The following is a 24,987-nucleotide window of genomic DNA, read 5'->3' as shown; positions in this document are numbered from 1 at the left end:
TATGTACAAGAGGTACAGCTACTACTGTCACCTTCCCTTCCACTGCCTTTCCAAGAGAACTTCATTTCAGGGATCTTTTAAATGTTGTACTCAGAACACTCTTTCCAAAGGGGATATGTTCTAAAGTTTGGGACTTTTTTCCTTTTCTTTTTCTTCTTTTTTCCACCCCCCAGGAGGAGAATCTTAAGTCAAATATGACAAAGAAATTCCAGTATTACTAGAAGGATTACATCATGAAACAGACTTTGAAATTTCAAGTGTATACTCCAGGTTTTGTTCTTCAAAGTTTCATATTTTAAGCATTAAAGGAATCAAGATTTTGCCTCAGAACTGGTAAAAGGCAGCAAAGATGATCTGAAAAGGAGGAACTGAAAACACTACTTGTTTTAATTGCTAGATGTCATGTAAACAAAACTTGTATGCTACATAGCTGGACCACATCTTCATAATTATTATTTTAATGTACATATGCACATAGAGAAAAAATGGAGCAAACTCAGAGAAGGCTGTAATAGGGCATTTCCTATGATGAAGAGATACAAGAATAAAACTGGATGGCTGGGCAGAAAGAAGGGACTAGCACCGAGGTGTATCCAAAACAGCAACAAGTCTGGCAAAACATGTGCTTCAGCTCCCATTTGCACGGCTTGACTGGTAACAAAGCTACTGCCTAGGCACACATGAGCAACGCTTACAAGACCTCAGTAGCCACAAGCTGCTTTAAGATTTAAATTCTTACAGAACCATAATCCTCATATCTTAAAGGCAAAAAGCTTAGAAGGTTTTTATTAACGTTCTTGGTGGCTGCAAATAAAACACTAAGTAGCTAGCTAGTTCTAGCCAATTTTAATTTTTTAACATTTTTGCATTTTCTTTTAGAATTGAGTTTTCTTGAATTGACTTGCAATGAGAATTAAGCTTCCAAAGAAATGACACATCCTGTATCATTTACCCTGTTCTTACCACACCAAAACCACCTAGTTAGCAGCACATAGAAAAGAAGCACAAAGCATATTTGCTGAATAGCTTAAGCTATAGGAGCATGATCTACATATTTCACACAACTTTGCACTGCAGTAACCACTCAGGTAAAAAGCTGCTGGTATAGTAAATAACCTTAAATTCTATAGAAATAAGTGGGGTTTGTCAGCGTTTTTTCAGCACTCATACTAAAATTCTGAAGGACTCTTTCAGAGGCAATATGATAACAAGTAAGGGGAATTAACTACAAGAAATATTTCTCAAATTTGTAGTTGGCATCTGACTTCAGCCCTTAAGAAAGCAAGCATAAAATCTGGAGAAGGCAGCCAACAAATCTTCCACTAGGAGGGTCTACCAATGGAATGGCCAACAGGATAGCTTTGGGCACTGGATTGTGCAAAAATGTCAATTTATTAAATAGGTCAGTACAGGTCCAGTGACAGTGGTAAGTGTTGAGATTCTAACAGGTGGAGATGGCAGAGTACACAAAAAAGCTACACTGACAGTAAAAAGCCAAGAGTAACAAAGTAGCAAACACTGCATATACATATCCTACCCACTTAAGTGTCCCACTGTTTCATCCTGAAGCAGACAATATCCTTCCCAAACACATACATATTAGCCACTTTTCTACTCCTAAAACCATAACAGTTTTTCCCAATTTCAAAATGATATTAAAATTCCAGGGAAAGAACAAACTACATATTACCATCTGCAAATGCCATAAGTCATTTTGGACCATCACACATCAGAGCTCCTATAATACTCACACAGTGAGGAAAACGAGGGTTCACAAAGAATTTGACAGGTGACAAAAGGACTCACCAGCAATAGATCCATAGCTCACTATCTTCAAGGCTTAGAAACATGAAAACTGCATGAAAGCAAACTACCAGTGACCAACCCAGTTCTTACCTCAGCAGGCTTCTTTTGTTCATTTGCTGGTGTTTTTGACTTGCTCCTGTATTTTGAACAAGAAGAAAAGGAAGTGGAAGGACCTGTTAAAAAAAAAGAAGAAATAAAAAAGGATCATTATAGCTCAGTTCAATTCATTTATTTTCCAGTGAAACACAAGGCACTCCAATCTCTTGAATTATAATTTTTGACAAGATGTGGGCAAAAAAAAACCTGTTAGGCAGTCTGTAGGCTTAATTTCAGCTCTTCCTGTTCCACTCGTTCTTTATAAAACCACAGCACAGCACACCAAGTTTATGGGTACACTCTGCTCTGCCCAACACAAGCATGAGTAAACAGAAACAAGCAGACAGACTGCTTTCTTTCATTTAGTTCCCTTCAAACAAAGTGGAAGGAAGAGTAAAACAGAGCTTGAAAATGTTCAAAAAAAAAACCTCTAAAGAAAAAAGCAATGATACTAAAATGTGCTAACAAGAGATGCAAAAAACCCATAGTGCGATATCTGAGATGTTTCTGGCAAAATGTTATTTTAGCAGAGGATACATCCATGACTTGCAGTGAGTATGACAATGAATCATTATTATGTACAGAGCTACTAGGTAGGCACCGGTTTATAAGATACAAACAAGACCCTGTCACACAGGGTTGTTCTGTTTTGGTTTTCTGGCAGATAAAATGGGAAGATATTCAGGTAGATGTCTGCCAAGGAACACTTAAAATGTAACTTTACTAAATTGTTGAACAGAGAGAAATGGAGTAGATCAAGAACTCCATTCAGTATGAGATAACAGAGCAATCAATGTACTGATTATAATTCTAACACATTAATGCTCAAGAAGCTTGCCACCCCCAACTATTTTAATGTTGAAGCTCTGCATACCATGAGACAATGGGATTATTTTTAGAAAAATAATCACAGAATAGAACCCTGGGCAGTAAAATTTCTCTTGATTTACAGATTTCTTCTTGCCAACTATAAATGAGAAAGATATACAAGTTTCTCTTGAAATTCTAAGTATACTCAGAACTCCCCTTATAAGATTCTTTGCCTTATTCTCCTCCTATAACATGATTCAGAACACCAAAGACCACAAATGCAAAAAGAAACCCACCAAGAAACATTTTTTTTTTAAATTTTAAGAGGTTAAACAGTTTGCCCTCAAACCACAGAGGGAAACCACAAGGGGGTGATAGACCAAAGAAAAAACTAGCAGGTATTACTTACTCTCATTGTCTGAACTGTCACTGGTGCTTAGATGCCTGTGGCGTTTCATCCTGACGCATCCTAAAGAGAAAAAAAAAACCAAGTTGATGGCAATTGTTCTACCAGAAAATCACTTGGCTGCTGGCTGATGCCAAGTTCTTCTAACTAAAGGCAAAGCTCCTCTGAAGAGGCCTTGGGCATAGAAACAATCCCAGTCCAGTCACTATGTTTTATTTCTGCAAGCAACTAATGGATCACAGTGCTATTTGTGAAACTGAGCACCCTCAAAACCAGCATGCCTCTGCTGGGCAGAGCCTGCTTTTAATTTTGCAGAAAGAAGTGCAAGCCGCCAGCTGATTCCCGGCAGGGCATGAGCGTGCACTGCTCCACTCAATGTCCCATCTGTTCAGCTGGAGCAAGAGTTGCCATGGCGGCAGGAGCTAGCTGAGAGACAGTGGAGGCCAGGAAATAAGGTGGATGCACAGCAAGGCAGGGATTTAGAAATATAACACACCTTAAAAAAACCTAAACAAACAAAAAAAACACAAAGAAACCTTAAGGCATCGATGCAAAGCAAAAGGCAGATTTTAAATAGCGACAATCATAGAAAGCAGTGACTGATGCCATTTAAGTCATCTGATCACCCTTTATTTCACAAGCAACGTGGTTTTCAGAAGTTTGAGAAGTGATCAAGAGCATCACTGAGAAATACTTCAGTGGCACTGCACCAGCTGCATTAAAAAAAGGTTTTGAACTTTTTGAAATTCAATTTTGAACATGTAATGCTACAGAGAGAGGGGAAGAAGAACCTTCTGCACTTCTACTTAATAAAAGAAAAATCAAAACAGTTATCACCTATATACTCTAAACAAGTGCCAAGAAAAATCCATATATATTCTTATTAGTCCTGCCACTCTATAACATTCAATGTTATGTTTGTTAACTAAGGTTCAATAACAGTTTACAATTAATAGCAGTAAATAAAAATCACCCCTATGTTTGTAATGGATTGAATGAGAAAATCAATAAAGAAAAGAAGTAAAAAGTAATTATAAAGGAATATACAAGAACTCTTTTTTTTTTTTTTTTGCTTCTTTTTAAGCAGAAGATATGCTCAAGTAGGTTGCAGATAGCTGAACCTGAAATGTCTGCAGTACTCTTAAGTGCCAGCTTGGCTATACCTGAAGTGTAAACAGCTTCATTGCTTAAACATAACCACATGCCATTAAAAAAAGCAACACAGTTGAATATCCCATTTGATAAGCACTCCACATTACTTACTGTACAATGGCTCTTGAGATTATCTAAATACCACAGGATAAACAAGATCTCCAGATAAGAGAAGCCTGCCCAAAGGCTTTGAAGAGATTGAAATTGAATTGTTTGCAGCACAAGTGTTTAATTTAGTGGAAAATTTCAGCAGTCTTTATATTTAAGAGAGTGAGTTTACTGAATCTAAATGCAGTGATCAACTCCAAGTTTAAATCAATCCTTTCAACCTGTTATACAAAAAGACATTGTCCACACTCCTGAAAGCTGACAAAGGAAGCAATGCTTGCAGTTATCAAGAAAGCAGATACAGAATTTCTGAGTCAGGTATTTAACCTGGGGGAGGAAGAAAAAAAGACACAGGACAAAGGTCATTTGCATCATCACTTAAGCATGGTATAAAATTCCATCACATAACAAATAATTTCACATTAATTCACCTTCTCACAGCTCAAGCAACATAGAGGAGACAAGGCAGCCATGCTACATGTGCAGACCAGTGTCCAAGAAAAGAGCAACATCAAATATTAAATAGTCAAAACACCACCAGGGCTTTGCTTCCAGCAAGCAACATAAGGTAGCTTGTACAGATGAAGAAACTTCCACGAAGCTCTTGGACAAAAGTTGTTTGACATGTAGAAGGCACTTGGGTCAGAAGGACTTGTCTTTGTATATATTTTGGGGACACCAGACTTGAAGTTTGCTGTAGAGTACTGAAGGCAGGTGTACACGACTACTTTCATATTGTCAACTTGTGAAATTAAAAGGCATGGATTTTAATCAAGAGCAAATAAAACTTACTCCCATTTTAGCAAGAAATGGAAGTGCTTGCTACTTGCTTTGCTTTTATGTCCAGGTGAATTTTTGAGCAATTGTTAAAAGGTGTTGCAAGCCTATGGCAGGTGATTCCCATCTCTTAGAGCCTATATAAACATGCTGCAATAAAACTTTTTCACTCTGTACTAAGGACAGCTATCTGCAAAGCATAACATGAGCATTCAATTAAAGTAGGGTCAAACATGAGGCTGAGAGAGACAACTACAGGACAGAACACCCAGGAAGCCTGGACTCCTGCCTGGGCAGCTAGGAAGGAAGAGTAGAGATGCCTACGCTCCAAAGAGAGCTTACATAGAAATGGCAAGTGTAATAAAACCTTTAGAACAGAAAGCTCACCTCTGCCAAAAACTCCATGAGAGTAGAAAAACAAACAAACACACACTAAACAAAAGGAACAAGCTGTTATTTGAGAACTGGGTTTGTAGCAGCTCAGGGAAGATTTACACCTCCATGATAGCAGACAAACAGAAAAAGTAGTCACTGAGGGCAAAAAGCCCAAAATAGTAATAGTATTGGATTCCTGATTTTTTCAGCAATATTAACCACATTAACAGCGTATAAAAATCCACAGTTACAACAAATTACTGGTGGGGTGTGTTTGGTAAGTCAGGTTATTTAAGTGCCTAATGGGCTACAAGTTCACCCTATGTCCCCACACGATGCAGGAGGACCCAGAGCCTGAGCACCATTCAGCAGAGACCACCTCTACAGGGGATTTCACTTTTCTGTTTAACAGAGAACCGCTTTGCTGTCCCCTTGTGCACACTGGGACTGCCACACAACTTCCAGCTCACTTCCACCCAAGGCATGAGGGCTCATCAGAAAGGCTCCCTGATAATGATGCTTCCATTCCCTAGACACTAGAGAGGGATCCCAAAACATCCATTCCGTGGGAAAGCTCCTGCCTCACTTCACCTGCCTCTGAAGAATGGAGAATCAGAAGCTGCACAGTTCAGAGAAACAGGGGACACCCTTCCTCCCACATGAAAATTTATGTCAACCCTTCCCAGCTTCAGTCCAAAAGCCCCAAAGCAGACTGGCATCCTTCAGTTTGTCCAGGCATTTTGCAAATGGACACGACGAACTTCTTGATTCGACAGACTTAAGTTTCAACATTAACACTTTCTTGCAGTTTCAATGTACAAGCTCAGGGAGTGTAAAGCAACTCAAGACTGAAACGTTGTTGCAGAGCAGATGAGGCACGGCTCTACCCGCCTCCCCCCAAAATGCCTGGAGAAAATCCTTGTTTCTCAGTCACTACAGTGGTCATGATTCTCCCTACCTTAGGAAGTAAGTAGGGGTGCTTTGGCTATGGACTTCAAGAGTGCACAGACATTATAGGCAAGCACAGACTACCTCAAAAATGATCATTAAAAATACAAACACAATATATTAAGTGCTTTTGCCCCCTTTTTTTCATTTTTAGTCCACAGAGAGACTGACATCTTATTAATCACTTGTATGACAACATATACAAATTCTAAAGATGCCCACCTTCAGGGATCTTCTAAATGAAAACTGAAAAACAGAAGCAGCAGTAAGAAATCATCATGTCACAAGGAAAAAGATGTTCAACTCTCCAGGCAATTACTGCAATGAAACATTTGCTGGCATAATTTTTAATATGAATTAGTAGTTATTCCTAAACTTGAACCATATTCTACACCTGTTGTACTTCTAACTTGCCAAGCCATGGCTGCACATTTATGCCCAATCTGTTTGAAACAGTTTAAGACATGAACTGCAACTTTAATAAAGAGAACTCAGCATCACTGCCTGCAGTCACCTTAACAACTGAACACAGGTCAAGATGCCCTGAACCTCTCTGTGTGTTTAAGCAGAAAACAACCCCAGGAAAACCTCAGCTACAGACAGCAGCACTATGCTGCCAGCTTTTCCTGGCTTCCACAAGGCTGCTGTACATATTGGGAATTTTGCCCTGGAGACAGAATCGATGCTTGTATCCAACACATCACCGCACTTTCAAGGAAAGCCAGGAAAAAGCCACCCTGCACACGCCTGGCTGAAATTAAAACATGAATCCCAAGCTAAGAGGAATCAACACCTCAGCCAGCATGTGCAACAATCTTAAGATAGTAACACTGATATTTCCAAAAATCTAAGAGATATGTTTTGTAATTAATGATTTCTAAGTTTTATTTGCTCCTTTTTGCTTATTCACAAGTACTTGCACTGCTAAAGTGAACAAGAAGCAGCCACTTGCCTCCACCACCATTCTCTCCTGCCCCTGAGGAAAATCAATGTAGCACTGACTTAAGGTACTTCCCACTTTTCAAAAGCTAGTTACCATGAATTACTCAAAAAAAAAAAAAAAAAATCACTCAAGTAGCATATGTAAGTAGCAGACAGGTAACAAAATTTCAGAGCCTTATCCAAAACAAAAACCCATTTCAAATATCTGCAGAAACAAGACAAACAAATGTTTTTTCATTTTCAATTTGCATCAGAGTAAACAACTAAATTTACCAAATAAACTATTACCTTTAGCTACTTTTTCTAATGCATTCCTCTGCATAGTTCATCAGTAACAGCAGACATAAGGATGAGATATCACAGTCTGAATTTGTACAGCATATTAGGCAAGACATCAGTGACAAGCACACAAAATGAATCCTTACAGAGAGCCAAGATTTCTGAACAAAACAGTATCTCCAAGGAATAGCCGTGCTTCCTGGCTTCAGTTTGTTGCAGACAAAGGTTAAACACATCCATACACTACTCAGTACCTGTAAGGACCTATAAAGATGGAAAAGACAGAACCAGAAAATTCAAGAAACTGTAAAGCAAATATATCCTAGACCTGTGAGATTTTACTTCTTCACATCTTAAAATAGCCTGACAAAAATGGAATTGGCCACAACACTATGGAAATTTTCAAGTGGGACAAAAAGTAACCTACTTCATTTTATTAAAAAGAAAAACAGCATCTATGTATGAAAACCAAACAACAGGCTACATGCAAATTTCAGATTAAAATTCTGTACTTACATTTTTACAATATGGCTTGTCTACAATAAAAAAGAAAAAAAAAAGGCAGAGGCAGTAGGTAGCAATTTCCAAGTCTCCAAAATGTGGTTTATGTAACTGTTAAATTTAGATTAGGAAGCAAATTATCTTGAAAGGTCTCCAGGAAATGTAGTACAGTAAAACCATTTAAATAGGTCAGATTTCATAGTCAACTGCCAGGGAAATTACGAAATATGAATAGAGTTAATGCAACCTTTCAAATAACTAGAGGAAGAGAGATCACTCGTGTTTGGGTTTTTTATTATTATTTTTTAATATCCTATCCAATCTCACAAAAAGGCTATATAAACTGGAAAAAATACTCACTTAGAACCTGATGTAGCAATATTTGCTACACTGAAAAGTTTTGAAAGGTTAAACAAGTCACAGAAGAGGATGATCAGCAAACTAAGTAGCAACCTTAAGAATTCTGTGATTGCTTTTTTATTTCACTCTAACCAGAAAATTCTTAAAAATTTGTAGTATACTCCTACTGTACTCAAGAAGTCCATAATAGAGTGACCACATCTATCCTAGTCTCCCCTAACTCTCAAAATAAAATAAGGAATTGTTTTGTGAAGATTGGTCTGGGCTCACTTCTGGGCTCACCACAAAGTAAAATTTTTCTTGCTACTATTCCATACTAAGTCTCAATTAACATAATAATCTGTAATTCAACAAAGGAGGAATGCACCAGTTTTTAGAAGCAGCAGTACCAGCAACAGCCAATTCCTTTGTCATTAGGCAGTAAGTAATTGTAGCAAGCAAGGAAGTGCACATTACAGGAATATGGCTAATAACATGGGTCTATATGAAATGCAGTAGCAACAAGACAGTCTCAAACTCTGTCTTCCTTGGATGTTGCATCTTTATATAAAGCAATTCGGCAGCTGCCTCAAAGGTACTGAAGGTTTAAAAAGGAGAAGAAAAAAAGAAGTCCAAAATATCATATTCCAACATGACTTACCCCTTAAAATTGCTAAATTCTGAACTGGACTGAAGTAATCTGATAGATCATAAAACTAGGATGAAGAAACCCCAAATATAATCACATAGACACATTCATTGTGGATTATGGGCCAAAAAGGAAATGTGACATCACTTCACGTGCCCTTCTACCATGATGATCCATCATTCAGCCTAGTGCAAAGTACTTAATGCCCATCACTTTGCCTTCCAAGTATAAAAAGAGGGTCAGTGATGCTACTTCACATTCATAATGTGCTTTGACAACACGATAACATACAGCGCACCCCAAGTACCTTTCCTACCTTGAAAACAGAAGTACAGTTTTTAATTTCTGGTACCACACCCATGCATTGACCCACTGCAAGGGTAGGGGAGCAGATTTACACCAGAGGCCTTCTAAATTGCCTCACACCAAGCAGCTTGTTAAAAACCAGAAATCCTCAGAAGAACAAATCACCAGCAACACGTGCAGTGCCGCCATTACCTCAGCAGAAACTCTCCAAGAGGCTATAAAGATATTACACTGCACTGTCTTCCCAGTGCTTTCCTGACACCCAGCACTGACTGAGCAGCCTTATTTTCATCTTTAAGACAAGCTACACGTGTTGGCCTGTACACAGAACAGCCAGGTGGGCCAGGCTGACATGGAAATATTTCTGTCTATTAAACATGCAGTTCTAGCATTAGCATCCTGAAGACAATACTGATCTGGGCAGTCCATTAAAACAAAAATAAACCACATCAGACTGTCATTAATTCAATCAAATACACCACTCTATACCTGGTTCTGAGCTACTCTCTGCTTCAGACCTCATTATCAGTTTTCTGCTCCTGAACACAACACTGGTTTTATACCAGCTGTTTATTAAAAGGACTATCATTTTCCTAAAACAGCATCAAAGATTTGGACACACAAAATCATTTCCTTCAAAACATCATATTGCATTTGAATGCAAATCTGCTTTTAATATAAAAGAAAACAACCCCAAATCCCTTCCTTCCCTAGAACCACAACCAGTCTGGTGCTTCCTGGCATCGCCACGCTTACACGCCTGAAGTGTGTCTGTGTAGCTGCAGCCCCATGAACACTCCTCACACCCACCTCCCAGCTCCTCTCACCTTCCTCCTGGCATCACTCCCAGGCAGAGAAAAGGCAAAAAGGAGGGTCCATCCCTCAGAAAAGGGAGTCACAGCCCTCAGCAGGGTACTCTGCCTGCCCACCCCAGCCAGGTCCGTCTCAGTGCTGTAGGTCCCTCCCTGGGGGAGCAAGGAAGTCTCCAGCATGATGAAATGAGGAACAAGTTCCCAAGGGGAAAGTCACAATGGGAAGTGGTGGTGCTTGTTTGATACTGAACAAACAAGCACCACCACCTGCTGAGGTGGCCAGCAGGACACTGCCAACACAAGGATGCCACTACAGCTCTCACTTCCTCTGCTCAGCATCACATAAACTGTCTCTTGTCAGGCTGCTGGAAACAACACAGCAGCAAATTGATCCCTGAAGGAAATGCCCAGGAGGCAGGGCCAGGTCACATAACAGCCCTGAAACTGCACCTGCACCAAGGGCCACGGAAAAGCACCTACCCCAGCTGCTCATCCACTCGGAAGAGCCCTCAGCTGGGCTCACAGTTATTGAACATGTTCTGTTTTACAGGGCTTCCTCAGAAGAAAACTCATACCTGACTAAACACTGACATTCAAGAACCAAGGGACAAAAGAAGAAAAGTCCACTTACTAAACAAAGCTAAGGACAACATTGGCTTTGAAGAAAGACTGATGTGGGTGCACTGCTACTAAAAATGGACCAGGAGAGGTCATCACACCCTATGCTAAGCCAGGCAAACAAGGGGCTGGCTGCCCAGGGGGCTCAGCACCCAAAGGCAGCCACGTGCCCTGTGTCTATCTGTAAGGAGACTGCAGCCACAGGCATGCCAGGCACTGGTGAGAAACAGGACCAGCACACGCTTCACCAATATGACTGAGCAGAAAAACCTCCGAGCGCTTAGCTGGGCTTTCTATTTTAAGAACTGGAATGATTCACGTTACCTTGGCTCTAAGTGTTTTTCAGTCTTCACCATATCTACCCTCATGATAAGCTCATATTAAGCAAGCACTAAAAGCCCTGACATTTCAGAGCTGCAGCGCAGAGCAGCCATACATCATGCTGGAGCCTCTAGCATCAGCAAGCAGCTGCATCCAGGCAGGTCTCCCAAGTGCACATTCTGTGACCTTGTCACTCACTGCCCTTCCTGTGCTGATGCACATGTGGAAAAAAACAGAAGAAAAATCCCTGTGATGCACTATGTTCTGCTGTTGCACAATGATGAAACTGCAGAGACACGGGAGATGGGGACAAAAGAAAGCCCACAGAAGTATCCCTACTTAATTGAAAATTAAGCAATAACCAGTATTAGACTAGTTCAAGTGAAGCTCCACTTTGCCCCATCTGCCTGATGCTGCCAGCAGTTGCCCACTTGTATCTTTTTCTTTTATTCAGCTGTACTAATGCATGCTTTCATGACAAAATACAGTACTAGCATTGCAGCTAGGATCACAGGCAGGAAATACTATCAAAGAAGGAAGGATCCAGAAATGTTTGTGCTATTTGGGATTATGAAAAACAACTTTTCTATTAATAGCATAGGAAACAGTTCTTATATCCTACAAAACACTTGCTTAAAATAATAATTTAAATTTTTTGTACTTGCTAATAAATATATTAAAGTTGATTTCACTGTTCTTGCTTTGTTCTTTTCAAATATCAAATAAAAGAATCAACAACAGCAGCCTGCATTAACTATTTTATCTGTTTCAACTAATTTTTTTCTTAGTTATAATGCTTCCAAGAGGCTAACCACTTCACTGCAAAATTTTCCATCACCAACAAAACCTGACAGATTGTAAAAGGCAGAAAATATCAATATGCATCTTTATATCCTACACAAAGAAAGTAAGAACACAAATATTTTCCTGCAGGAAACATTAGGTTGATAATTTCTTTCCTTATCTGACAAGAAACGGTTGTCATTTACAAGTTGAAATAAATCTAGATGCTAAAGCTTTCCTCAAGTAAAAAGAGTGCACTAAGGGGATCATTGGATAGGAACAATTAAAGGGAATGTTCTGTCACAGCCAGAACTCTAAACAGTATTTAGAGTATTTCAAATCTCTGGTTGAATACTTATTCAACATTTTCCTTTCACACAACATGTATATATGCAATTGTATTGTTATTTTGGCTCTCCATGTCAAAATATCACAGCATGAGAAAACATTTACTATAAGGTTTTTAAAAATATTTTTTAGATTAGGTTAGTATTTTTAAAAAAATCTTTTGAAGAGATAAAAAAATCTGTCTTAATAACTAATGATTTAAAATTAATTTTAATGTCTGGTTAATTAAATTAATGTTATTGTACTATCTGTAATATACAACACATCAGAGGACACAGAGGGTCTTTTAGTCAAATATTTAAAATAGATTTATAAAAATAAATACTATTCCAGGTTTCTCTATATCACCAAACTGACATGGGGAAAAAACATAATGAAAGATGTACTGTGGCCAAATGATGTTTGTCCATTTTTATGTACAAAGTAGAGGCAGAAACAAGTATTTTTCTCTGCCATAACACGAGTTGCAGCAATGACTAAATAAGTAACAGACTTGTTCACTGGGGCTGATACTACCCCTGAAAAGAGGAAAGAACCATTCTATCTGCCCAAGGTTTCAAAAATGCCACATCTTGTTTGGGGAAGCATCCTGAAAACCATGTAAGGTTCAATTTCTCATCAAATGGCCCAACTGAAGCCAAAGTACTTTCATATTTTTAATGAAGGGACACACTGATCAGGACTGACCATTAACAGTCCTCTAAATTCCTCCTTCCTCTTCTATTCTGTGGAAATAAACAAGATTTAAATAACTAATTCTACAGCTCCTAGCAGAAAACATGTCCTTCTCAGGCTGTGCTGATGCAGGTGGCTTTTCTGGCACAGGAGAAAAGGTGCCAACCCACAAGGTGGATCACAAAGAACATGGGGACTTGAACAGGTAGACTCAAAGTAGAGGAGAACACTCTCCATCTCCTGAGGATAAGGAACTATCCACAGCTGACCTTGCAAAGCTGCCAAGGTGTGAGGAAATGAGTCTGCCTCCAAAGCAGGTCTCTTGTCTGCACTCCTGTACTGGCAAGAATGGAAATGCCTACGAGCCATGGAAGTAGGAAGGTGTTTCACTACATGTTTACTCATATGGTAAGAGCTACAAGATGCTGCAGCTGCTGCAATTGAATCCCATGCTGTGAAGAACAGTACTAAAATCTCTGCTGAGAAACAGGAAAAGAGGTTCCAACTGAAAGTACAACTATGAAACTGAACAAAACAAACAAAACCACCCTTACAGCAGCATCACTCTTAAGACTCCATGATGCAAGGCAAAACCTGCAGCTGATATGTTTTGTACATGCAACTCCACCTGCTCAGAGAGGTTTTCACAGGCCTGTAAAGAAGCTGCCTTCTCTGCAGGCCCTTACCTCACCCAGCTGCAGGACATGGGGCACACTGCAGCTGTACCAGCTCCCAGGGGCTCTGCAAAGGAGAGAAGGCACAATCAAGCCTGCACTTGGACTGGGGCAGAATAAAACCACCCCAGACTCTGGCCATGCACCTCCCCAGCTCTGCAACACCAAAAGTGACTGGCTGTTCAGAGAGAAGCTGTGATATGGCAGCAGATGACAGATCAGACACATGCAGCTGCTCCTTCAGCCATCCTGCCAGTGAGGCAGAGTGCTGTGGGCCTATCACAATATTGACTATGGCTTCTGGTTAATACATACACAGTCACACCACGGCACCTGTGAGACACTTCTAGGTCTGAAGAAAATGGAAACACACACATTAATTGAATGCCTTTAAAAATACAGTACTTGGACATTCCCAAATCACCCGTAGCAAACTACTGTAGGAGGAGAACACCACATTGATGCAAGAGAGGCATCCTTCTGGGAAGGCCCAGGAGCAGCAGCAACAAGCACCAACACAAACCTGTCTGGTTTCATTTGCTACACTCAATGACACAGAGAAAGCTTTATGGATGAGCAACATTAGTGGATCACTCATTGAGGCTAAGTGCAAGGCAGTATCTTCCAGCTCCCTCAACACCCTTAGAGAAGTATTTGTAAAATGTGAACCCCCACCTACAGCTCTAAGGAAAGTTTACCATGGCTTTAGGGTAAGAGATGAAACAGACTCTCTGTGAAAGGAGGATGTAGAAGAGGAGAGATCTATTTTAAGTGGCAAAGAGAAGCAACATAATGAAGAGACTACTCACAGTTTCTCATGGCCCAGGAGACAAGGAAAACAAAGTTACAGAAGAAACTTCAAGGGAAAGTAATTAAATGAAGGGAAAAAAATATCATTATGTACAAAATGACTTTGAGAAACTCCATGCTATGGCATATTGCAGAGGTTGAAAAACAGATTGAAGGAAATTAAGCAAAATGGAGAATAAGGGCTATTAAACACAATGTCATGTCAATCTGCTGGAAATCCCAAAATCAAAATTTTACAAGAAACAGAGTCATAGAACTTTATAATGCTTTCTTTCCCGAGGTGTCCACTGCAGACTATTATGAGAGACAGCAACTGGCCTAATTGAGTAAGGTAAATCATCTGAAACTACACATACTCATGATCCATTAAATCCTCTTGTGCTATGGATTTCATTGGTTTTTAATTCACTGCTTCCTAACCTGACCTCTATGGACTACAGATCAGAGGGGTGTCTATAAGGCCATGATAAATATTGAAATGACTCTGTTTATCAGATAAGATTTTGATTATGATGAGCACACTCAGCAGAGATTCTGACACTTGACATACTGTTACCCTTAAAATTTGTTGATTGCTGTTCACAGAACAATTCTGATCAAAATTATTAAGTAAAAGATTAGATCATTCCCAGTGTGCTTGAGTTGTTGATTTTTAGTTTTTCTTTTTAAAGGAGAAATCAAATAAACAGTTGTACAAATACAGCCTACATCCACCTTAGGGCCCTATCCACTTGGGATTTTCTTTTGGGTTCTCTTCTATTCTGCAGAGATTCAATCCCCTTAATAACTAGACTTCTAATTCCATGTCTCAAGTTTAAGAATCCACTATGCTTTCATTTTCTTACATTTTTCCAAATCTGGATAACTAACAGTGTTCTCATGTGATTCTTACAGGTTTATTATCTCGAACCTTTCCAAGATACACATCTGAAGTTATTCTGCCTCTCTCCTCCCTCATAGGGAAATAACCCAAAACCTCCAGCCAGCACTGTATTGCTGCACACTTGAATTTTGCAAGCTAAACACTTAAAAACTTACCTAAACTACTTAGAAAAATGAAATCTGCTTAAACCTGTAAAGCCTAAACATGATAGTGATCCATCTCATCTGAGCCATCAATTTCACTGGTGAAATCTATCTGAGGTCATCTTTTCCAACTGCAATGGCAAAGCACAATGCATCACAGCCCTGCTAACAGTACAGAATCAGGTGGGAGGAGAGGCTGATGCTGGCTTTGTGTAGAAAAGAATTGCTAAGCCCTGACCCCTCGAAGACAAAGCGATGGTGCAAGAGTAGTCAAGGCCAAAGCTCTATTTGCAGAAAATCAATGGGTTATGCACAATAGCAGCTACACTCAGAGGTTCACAGCTCAGCTGGAGTTTGTAGAACTGGTCTCTAAATTCAGAGTATTTGACGCTGAAAACTACGAAAAAAAACCCAAAAAACAGTCCTGCCCTCCCCCCATTTAAAAAAAAAATATTAAACGGTCATAACAGAAGCAAGCTTTGATCTAAAATTCTTGAAATTGAGATGAGTGAATCCCTTCTCTTTGCCACTCCTTATGATCTTTGGTAGCCAGCCAAATGGCTCAGCTTAGCTTTACTTTCCACATCAGTCCAAAAGTTGAATAAGTAATAAAACTTGCATGAGGAGAGGGCTTTATAATCACATTAGAGACATGCAAGGGAGGCCGGTTACCTCGGTTCACCGGACAGCTTGAACAAGGCTTCATAATGAGGGACAGGTGTTGGCACCAATTAGGAACACTCAGCTCACTGCTGACATTGGCCCCTCAAAGCACTGACTGCACTTTAATCCTCTAAGCCACATAAAAGAAAAGCAGAGTGGGCAGACAAAAAAAAAATCTAAAAATGCCTCTGCAGAGGATTGGAATATTTTTGCTTACTTAAGGGAACAAAATAGAAGAGTCACAAAGCTGCAGAAAGTTCACTATGAAGTATCTTGAGTATAACAAGAATATAAATCTTCTGCACAAGCAGAGTATTTAATTTTAGGAAGGGTATCACCATGTATAGTGTGCATTCATCAGAACTATCAGAATTTACATCCAGAAAAGAATCACAGAATAAAAAGGAGTAGAAGCAGCACAAGCAAATACTGAGTTAAGATAAAATTATTCCATCTATGCCTAACAGCATTTCAAACATTACGGGATACATAAGACAGATTTTAACTGAGATTATTACGGAGTCCCGCAGGCTGAAATGTTACTGTTAACAGCTTCTTTTATGACTTCCTCCCCTTTAAAAGACTTTATATTCCTTTAAAATTCAGAAAGCTTTCATTCAAAAGGTGATATCTGAAAGTTGAAGGTATATAGATTCAATTTACACATTGTAAACACCAACACACATTTATTTATTTATTTATTTTTAAGTATTAGTTCCTCCCTCACTTACATGCCAGGTCATGAGGTAGATGTTTTCGCTTCAGCTGATGACATCACAAGCTCCTAAAAAAACGAAAGGAGTGCTTTTAGGTAGTAGGAATGACATCAAGCATTTCATGTTTGAGCTACAATTTAATCTTTGGCAAGTAAGTGAAGGTTGTATTAAATTTTTATTACAGCTTTCCCAAGCAAATGATATGCCCAGAATATAAAGCCTTAAATTCCACAATTCTCTTTTGATATGAGGGAAACTGATATATATCAGCTATATGTGCACCTACTATGATAGAAATGCAATAAGTACAACAGCTAAAAACAAATTTATAAGAATATTCTCAAAGTTGATTTTGCCATCCTCTTAATATGAATGAACTTTACTAATACCAACAAAATGAAATTTTGATTAGGATTTTTTCTATCCTGTTTTGGCAATAAAACCACTTCAACAAACACATTCAAATAGATGCACACTTATTCAGCTGGCTTAAGGTGTTGATTTCTCCTTATACACAGATGCTTTCTTCATTCAAGAGGGTCTTCCATGAACCACACATGCTTAGAAATTCACAGGAGGGCAAACAAAATAAGCATAGAGGGAAAGCTCCATGTGGCTCCTGATTTAATTCCCCACGACATTCCTCCAGACCTCTCCTTGACAATCCCAAATAGCTTAGCTTCCCTGGCAGGGATTCTGCTTACTCGCCCTTTTTAATCTAGTCCTGAGCCTTGAGCAATATTAAACATGGGAATAGAAGGCATTTTTCCCTCTACCAACTGCCCACATTCCCCTGCTGCAGGATCATGCACATGTATGTTTTGTGCTCTATTGTAATGCACATGGCAAAGGCATTACAGCTGTCACACCCAACAGATGAGTTGCAGCACTCCTCAGAGATGTCAGCAGCCCGACCAAGGGCTGTCCTGGCAGGCAGTCTGCCCCATGCCTTGGAGCAAAAACTTAACAAAAACAGGACAGCTATGAGCTGTGGAAGAAAGTATTACAGAGCAAAAATGCAAGTAAAAACCGAGGAAGCGATAACTGCATAGCCTGTCAGAAGAAAAAGAATTCAAAATGGGGATATGACATGGTTTTTCTAACTGAAATAAGGCAGTTTCTGGCCAAAGTGTCAGCACCGTGCTCTAACATCTGCGCTCCTCCACCCATCTGGAGTACAAGAAAAAGATACAACCACCCATCCACTAAGGAGTGGCACTGATCCCATTACTTATTACAACTATTGTTGCTCAACTTAGGCTGTGGCATCAAAAGAAAACATTTCTTTACAATGCAAGGGGGGCAGGGGGGTGGGGAAGAGAGAAGGAACACAATATATTACAGCTCCTGCATGTTGACTATGCAAGATTTTGAAATTTTGGCTCTACTAATTCTATGTGATTTAAAGTTTCACTTTTGGGTGGTTTTTTTTTGTGTTTCTGTGTTTGGTGTTTTGTTTTTTTTTTTAGGGGTTTTCTTTTGCGAGGGGAGGGGGGTGGGCAGCAGAGGTGCTTGGCTGGTTTGGGGGTTTGTTTCTTTTTATTAAATCTTCCTAAGTTCCTCTTCCCATCTTCCTGACATTCTCTGGCTATACCCCACATTAAGCAATTAACTTTGAGCAACACAAGATCTGTAGATCAAAGCAGTACCAGAGCCAAGGTTGTTGAAACATGAATCACACTATGTGGGTCGGGTTTTTAACTCGAGATAAGCAGACACACTCAGCCACCACCACCACACACATGGCCCAAAGCAATCCACAGGGTCCATCCAGAGGGACCCAGCTCAGGGGCAGCAGGAACACCTGGCACACAGGGAGTGGGGGTCACCAGAGGGGCTCACTTAAACAGCTGCTCTGCTGGTCCTACCCTGCCTGGTACTCTGCCTCTACCCTCCAGCTAAGAAATGCCAAGAGCCTCACCCGCAAAACACACTGGAGGAGGGAGGGCAAGCGAAGAAAATAAGTAAATAATTAATAAATGGCTGGCTAAGTTTCCAAACATGACTTTGAATCAATTTTTCTTATGACTTATTTCATTATGGGATAATTCTTTAATGTCCCGATCAAAGCCATTTAATATAAGTTTTCCATAGAAACACAAGCAAAGCCCTGGTTGTGGCAGCGCAAATGGCATCATTAAAATGCAACACAGCCTACAACTTGCAAGTGTGAACAAAACCACAGCTTTTGCCTCTCAGCTGAACCACAAAACTAATATATTTTTGAACTCTTCATTAAAAACACATTTATTTGCTCAGTCAAATGCCAAGATGAGCTCTGAAATACTGGAAGGTTCAACTAAAAATTGTTTTCTTTCTCTAATCCTTACAGTATAGTCATAATCTTCAGTCCCAACCTTACTTATTTCACAACCATGAACAAATATACACAATGGGATGAAAAATACAGTTGCCCCCACAAAATACTATTTCCCCCCTCCTTGTTTTAAAATCTGTCTCAACATATTGATTGAGAAATTCTAAATTAAGTAACCTCAAATTAATGATCAGGGGGTTCTTCCTCAACAGATTATAAAAAATGGAAGTATACCAACCTCCCTGTGAGCAGCAAGTTCAGGAGCAAGGTAAAGAATACACAGAAGATGCTCACCCTCCCTTCTACACAGACTGCCAACAGACTTAACTCCTACTCTCCAGATGCATTTGAAAAAGCAATGGGCCAGCAACAGAAACTGTGGCATGAAGAAACAAACAAAAAAAAAAAATTATAGGAGCTAAAGGACAGTGTAGACATAGAAAACAAACTTAGAAATGCACAGTAGCTTTTCATAAATACTGCCTAGAAACTAAGCGTCACCAGGGAAAAAAGCATCAGCAAGATTTATTTCTTAAAATACAACTTATAACAACAGAAGGCCACTTGGAACACAGATCTATTTTTGTAGTTATCACTACTGCTATACTATCGCTCTCTCTGTAATTTACCACAGTGCTTACCAACAGCCAAGCCACCAAAACAAGCATTGGACTGGTTGAAAATAGAGCTTCGTGCTTTTCTCATCAACCATCCCACACACTGTGCTGCCATTTGCAAAAACAGAGATGGTCACAGAATAAAGATCTGCCAGGGTCCTGAAAAGGACAGCCAGGTAGGACTGGGAACTCAGACTCTGCATCACAGAGGCACCTGGGCTTCTCCAGGGGAGCTCCTTCCACACAGTGTGACCCTTGGTGCCAGCAAGTTGTCCCAACACTTTAAGCACACCTTTCCCCATGCTGCTCAAGCCTTTCCCAGGTCTCTCCTAGCACTGGACCCTGATGATCTCACCTCTTTTTTGTTGACACAGTTTGAACACCAATCTAACTCTCTTTTAAGTAGGTCCTTGTCTTTTCTCCAGACTAAATGAAACCCAGTTTTCTCACCCTCTGTTTACAGCACATGCCTTCTACGTTTCTGATTCTTCTAGTTGCTGCTGCCCACCACCCTTTCCTGGGCTGGCACACAAAACCAGTATGAAGTTTGATATCCTCAACAAAGTTCCCCATCTGAATCCTTCCCTACACAAAAAAAGGCTATTCTCTTTTTACAGAAAAATATCCTTTACGGTCACCTGAGCTGCAGATAATAATCCTACATATAAACTCCAGTGCATTTGCTTTTGCAGCAGCACGACTGTTGTCTCAAGTCCTGGCTGTGAGCAATTATTGCTGCTGGGGCCCACTGCCCCCAGCCTGCAGGCATGCAGCCAAAGCTTTATGTCACAGAGCTGCCCCTCCATGCCCTGCTCAGCCCCATCCAACCCCTCCTTCCAGACTCCATCTCCAATCAGCCAAAGTAACTTGGAGTTCAAAGCATCTTCTCAAGGAGACATGCAGCTCCACCCAGCTTGATTCAGGTATTGAATGAACAGAGGCCTCATTCCTTCACCCACATCATTAATTGCAAATATTAATTCACCTGTCTTGTTTGAAACTAATTAGCAATTATCCTCTCAGTTTCTCTCAGCAGCTACAAACACTCCTGTGAGCATTTCTGCTAATCCATGCTTCCTTAGCTAGCTTCTGATAGTATGGATTGCCTGATAACTTGCATCATCTACTGTGCAATTCCTACCTCACAAATTACTTTCAAAACTGAATTAGAAAGCTGGTCTTGTGATGCTTCACATCTCCTCCATAAATAATCCCAGGGATATAATACTGCTTAGGTGGGAAAGGTATTAGAAAAATTTGTAATTTCCTGGTTTTTTACAGATTGTTTCAGATATCTAGCACATACAGACAGCTCCCCACGGACTACCAGTAAACACCACACAGACCTCTTACAAAAGGCAGGTCAAAAAATTAATGCTACCAATACAGCAAAAGAAATAAAGCCAGTAGTCTTTAAGATTATAAATATAGTATTTAAGGTAATGGTACTCCTTCCCTTATAGTTCTGAAAAAATCATAATAGAACAAGTATCCAAACACCAAAACAGTTCCCATCATATTTAGCTGAAGAGCTATTTCCAGGCAATACTTATCCTGCACTGATTAGAGGTAGCAAAGAAAAAGACAGTAAGCTTTAAGAAAAGTCTTGTAAAATCCCTACAAAGTCTTTGAAGCAAACAGTGCTGGATTTCTGCTTGTAATAAACTGATTTGTTGTTTATTCTTCCTCTTCTTCACAAGCTTCTAAACAGTACTCTTGATTTTTATCCCTCTTCCACACTGGCTTAGCCAACAAAGTAATTCAGTATAAATTCACAATTTCATTGTAAAAATCTAAAGACAGTCCATCTCACCTTAAGGTATACAGACGCTGAAAGCATTTAGTAAAGCCTGCAACTTCCTAGCACCTTCAGCTCTTCCCACTGTCACAAAACTATTTTGTGACACCTTTATGCAGCAACAAGCCTATTCTTAATAACAGCCAGTGATTTAGTAATTCCCAGCAACCAATTAAACTTGCTGGGAAAAAAATTTCCCACAGCAGCTTACCCCACCTTCAGACAAACAATGCAGCAGGATGTCTAGAAGGATAGGTTTCATAAGGCAACTAACAAGTAACATCAAGACATTTTATTAAATGCTCTGAAGTCCTGGGCCCCAGGCAATCAGATGGTGATCCAACACAGCAGCTATTTAGCCTGTGTGCAGTGCCAACCACTCTGCAAAACACTCAAAACATTTTATCGATTACTTGAAAATCATTGTTACACAACATAAGTTACATACACATGCAAAAAACTGAGTCAGGCTGAAAAAACTGCCCTTACAGGGAAAAGCTACTAACACCAACATAAACAAACACCTACTTTAAGATGCAAAGTTGTTTACATTCTTCATATACAGATTGGAAATTATAATTAGTCAAACAAAAGCCTGTATCTGTAAGAGATGAAATGAAATGGGACACACTTAAGACAAAACCCAAAAGGTTTAAGCTTAGCATTAAGGAAACATCCTGAGAGTGAGAACTGCTGCCCCATGTCCCCAGGGGGAGGATTGGAGGCTGCAGCTCTTGACGTTTAAACAAAGATTGGACAAGAGTCCCGGTTGCTGTGCTGCCAACACAACATGCTCCGCGGAGCCCAGCTCTTCCCAACGCAGCCGGAGGGCAAGGCAACAGTACATGGGACTTGGGTATAAAGGGCTCTGCACAAAGTGGTTTGTGGGGACTGTCTGTGCTGAGGGCTGCACCTCACCATGAGACACGCAGAGCAGCAAGTACTGTGCCTCAGACAGCCACAGAACTCACGTGTATGCTGCATGCTGGGGAGAGCAAAGCAATCGCAGGCAGCTCTTCCACCATTCCATCTCTTCCCTACATCAGAGACTGAGGGATCTATCTATCTATCTATAGGTATCCCTGACAGATGCTGCAGTGTACAGCTGCATGCAAGGACAGTTAGTGCACAGCAGCTCAGATCCCTGCTCCTCTTTTTGGGATGAAATGTTAAGGCAATGTGCTACTTTAGCCTGGTGCAGGATGCATCTCTCTCAGAAGAGGTACTCCCTGCAGCAGGATGCACCTCAAGGCAGAGGAATGTAGAAGAAAGAATACAAATGCATGAGGCAGAAGGCTGCAGAACAAGATCTAAACTGAGATAAAAACATAGGAAACTGGCAGGAGGCCTCCTGATCCACAAAGCCTGGAATGGGGTACAGGCAGAAACAACAGAAGTATTTTGGCACTACCTGCTACCAGAAACTTGGAAACAGGTCTGTGAGCCACAGAGCAGCAAAATCAAGCTATTTATGAGGATCTTGAGCAAAACAAAATGGATGCAGTTCTTGAGGAAAGAGATCATTACATGTCCTGCTGTTAGCCACAGCCACATGCTGGCCAGTTGGATTTCAAGTATCAACCCACCTCATTTGACTTCTACCTCCTGTACTAAGCAGATGTGCTCGTGTGCATTTCCTGTAGCTGAGTGATGGCAGTACTGTTCCATGCTATTTTCTGAAGGGTGGTTCAAACAAACATTTCAGAAGCAATAATCTAGATGACCTAGAAGCATCTTTTTCCATAGCCAAATTCTATTATTTAATGCAACTATATTTGTACACAGACCTTTAGTGGAGATCTTAAAATAAAAAATAAAATTATTTATGTGTGAGAACTTACAAAGTATGGTAAGATAACAGATGCTATGTTTCTGATGCAACAGCTATGCCACTTTCATACTCTCCACAGCAAGTTCCATGACCCCACCACACACAAAAGAGAGTTACAAACGCTAAAAGCAGTATATGGATCCTCCACACAATGACAATATAAAATATGAAGGGATATATTTAACCTTTGGACCAAAGTAATACCAAACTGTGCACTCCAATGTACTCAAGCTAGAGCTCTGGAACAAGAAACAGCAAACACCACAAGGTTTTAACTCCCCACCCAGCAAATGGAAAGGTCTTTACAGTGAGATTCAAAGTGCCCAGCATGTTCAGGACAGCCAGTTCACACACCAAATAGGGAATGATGCCAGAACTCTCTCTTCTCACACATTCAACTACTGATTTGCAGTTCTGTGAAGGATACCTTCAGGAATCAGATACATGCTGGGACTTCTCTTCCTCCTCTCCTCATATGTACTCTTCAGGCATGCAAGGACAGTTAGTGCACAGCAGCTCAAACCCCTGCTCCTCTTTTGTGGGACAGAATGTTAAGGAGATATGTTACTTCGGCCTGGCGCAGGATGCATCTCTCTCTGAAGAGCGGCTATTCCCGGCAGCAGGATGCACCTCAAGACACAAAGTGTCAGCAGTTGCCAAACCTTCAAAGGCTGTCCTTAGTTTTCACCCCATCTTCCCAATCCTCCTCTCTGGTCAACCAAGAGTCTACCCCAGCACTTTCTGCCTTTTGCTCAAACCCTTTTCCATTGCACAACTCTGCTGCTGCCTACCTACAGCACTTAAGCATCTATGGTCATTCCCATCACTTCACCAGAAGACCCCTCTGTACAAGCATTTCTTATCTATGCTGTGCTATTTTGCTTCAACCATTTACTTGCAGGATGACCAACCACCAGTTGCTGGGGAGTGTCAGGAACTCGTAGCTCAAACCACCACCACAACAAATGAGCCTGCCGAGCCTCTGTTCCTATCCTAGTCAATGCAAATAAAAAAACAGGAAACTACAGGCAAAAAGACTGAGAATAATTTATACCTGGATTACAGGAGGAAAGTTATCTCACAACTGGATGATAGCAAGAAAAGATTCTGTCTCCTTTTCTGGATACACTAAGTTGTGATGCTCACCAGTGTACAACACAGAGCTTCAGAAATGCTACAGAGCACACTCTTTTGAGTTTCTTCAAATACTCCAGCTATGTAGAAATTGAGTAAAGAGCAGTGTAGATACTGAATATTCCTGGCCCTTAAGGAGGTCTCAGTGGCCACAGAAAAATAACCCTCATAAACAGCTCACCTCACATAAAACCATTTAGTCAGTATTTAACTGAATGTCAGCTCCCAGAGGAAAAAAAAAAGGAGGCCAGAAAAAGGTAACAGTGTTAACTTCACTTGATGACCACAATGATTTAAAGTACTTTTGACATCCTTTATTAAACCTGGCACATTGGTATTTGTGATTTTTC

General features: G+C 40.2%; 1 protein-coding gene across 4 annotated transcripts in view; it reads right to left on the bottom strand.

Annotated features, from left to right (window-relative positions):
* Nucleotides 1-24,987, bottom strand: part of JADE3 (jade family PHD finger 3) — a 64,127-nt gene that overhangs the window by 29,290 nt on the left and 9,850 nt on the right. For 2 of the 4 annotated variants that reach the window (XM_064711552.1, XM_064711543.1), the window contains exons 2-4: nt 16,956-17,008; nt 3,122-3,181; nt 1,897-1,979 (exon numbers count right to left, since the gene is read on the bottom strand). In XM_064711552.1, the coding sequence (XP_064567622.1) occupies nt 1,897-1,979; nt 3,122-3,170 (132 nt within the window). In that variant the 5' untranslated portion in view covers nt 3,171-3,181; nt 16,956-17,008. The remainder of the gene's footprint in view (nt 1-1,896; nt 1,980-3,121; nt 3,182-16,955; nt 17,009-24,987) is intronic. The other 2 variants (XM_064711572.1, XM_064711562.1) reach the window with 1 other exon arrangement.

This window comes from Zonotrichia leucophrys, chromosome 1 (assembly GCF_028769735.1).
Source record: "Zonotrichia leucophrys gambelii isolate GWCS_2022_RI chromosome 1, RI_Zleu_2.0, whole genome shotgun sequence".
NCBI lineage: Eukaryota > Metazoa > Chordata > Aves > Passeriformes > Passerellidae > Zonotrichia > Zonotrichia leucophrys.
This window is presented reverse-complemented; position numbering and strand designations above follow the sequence as displayed.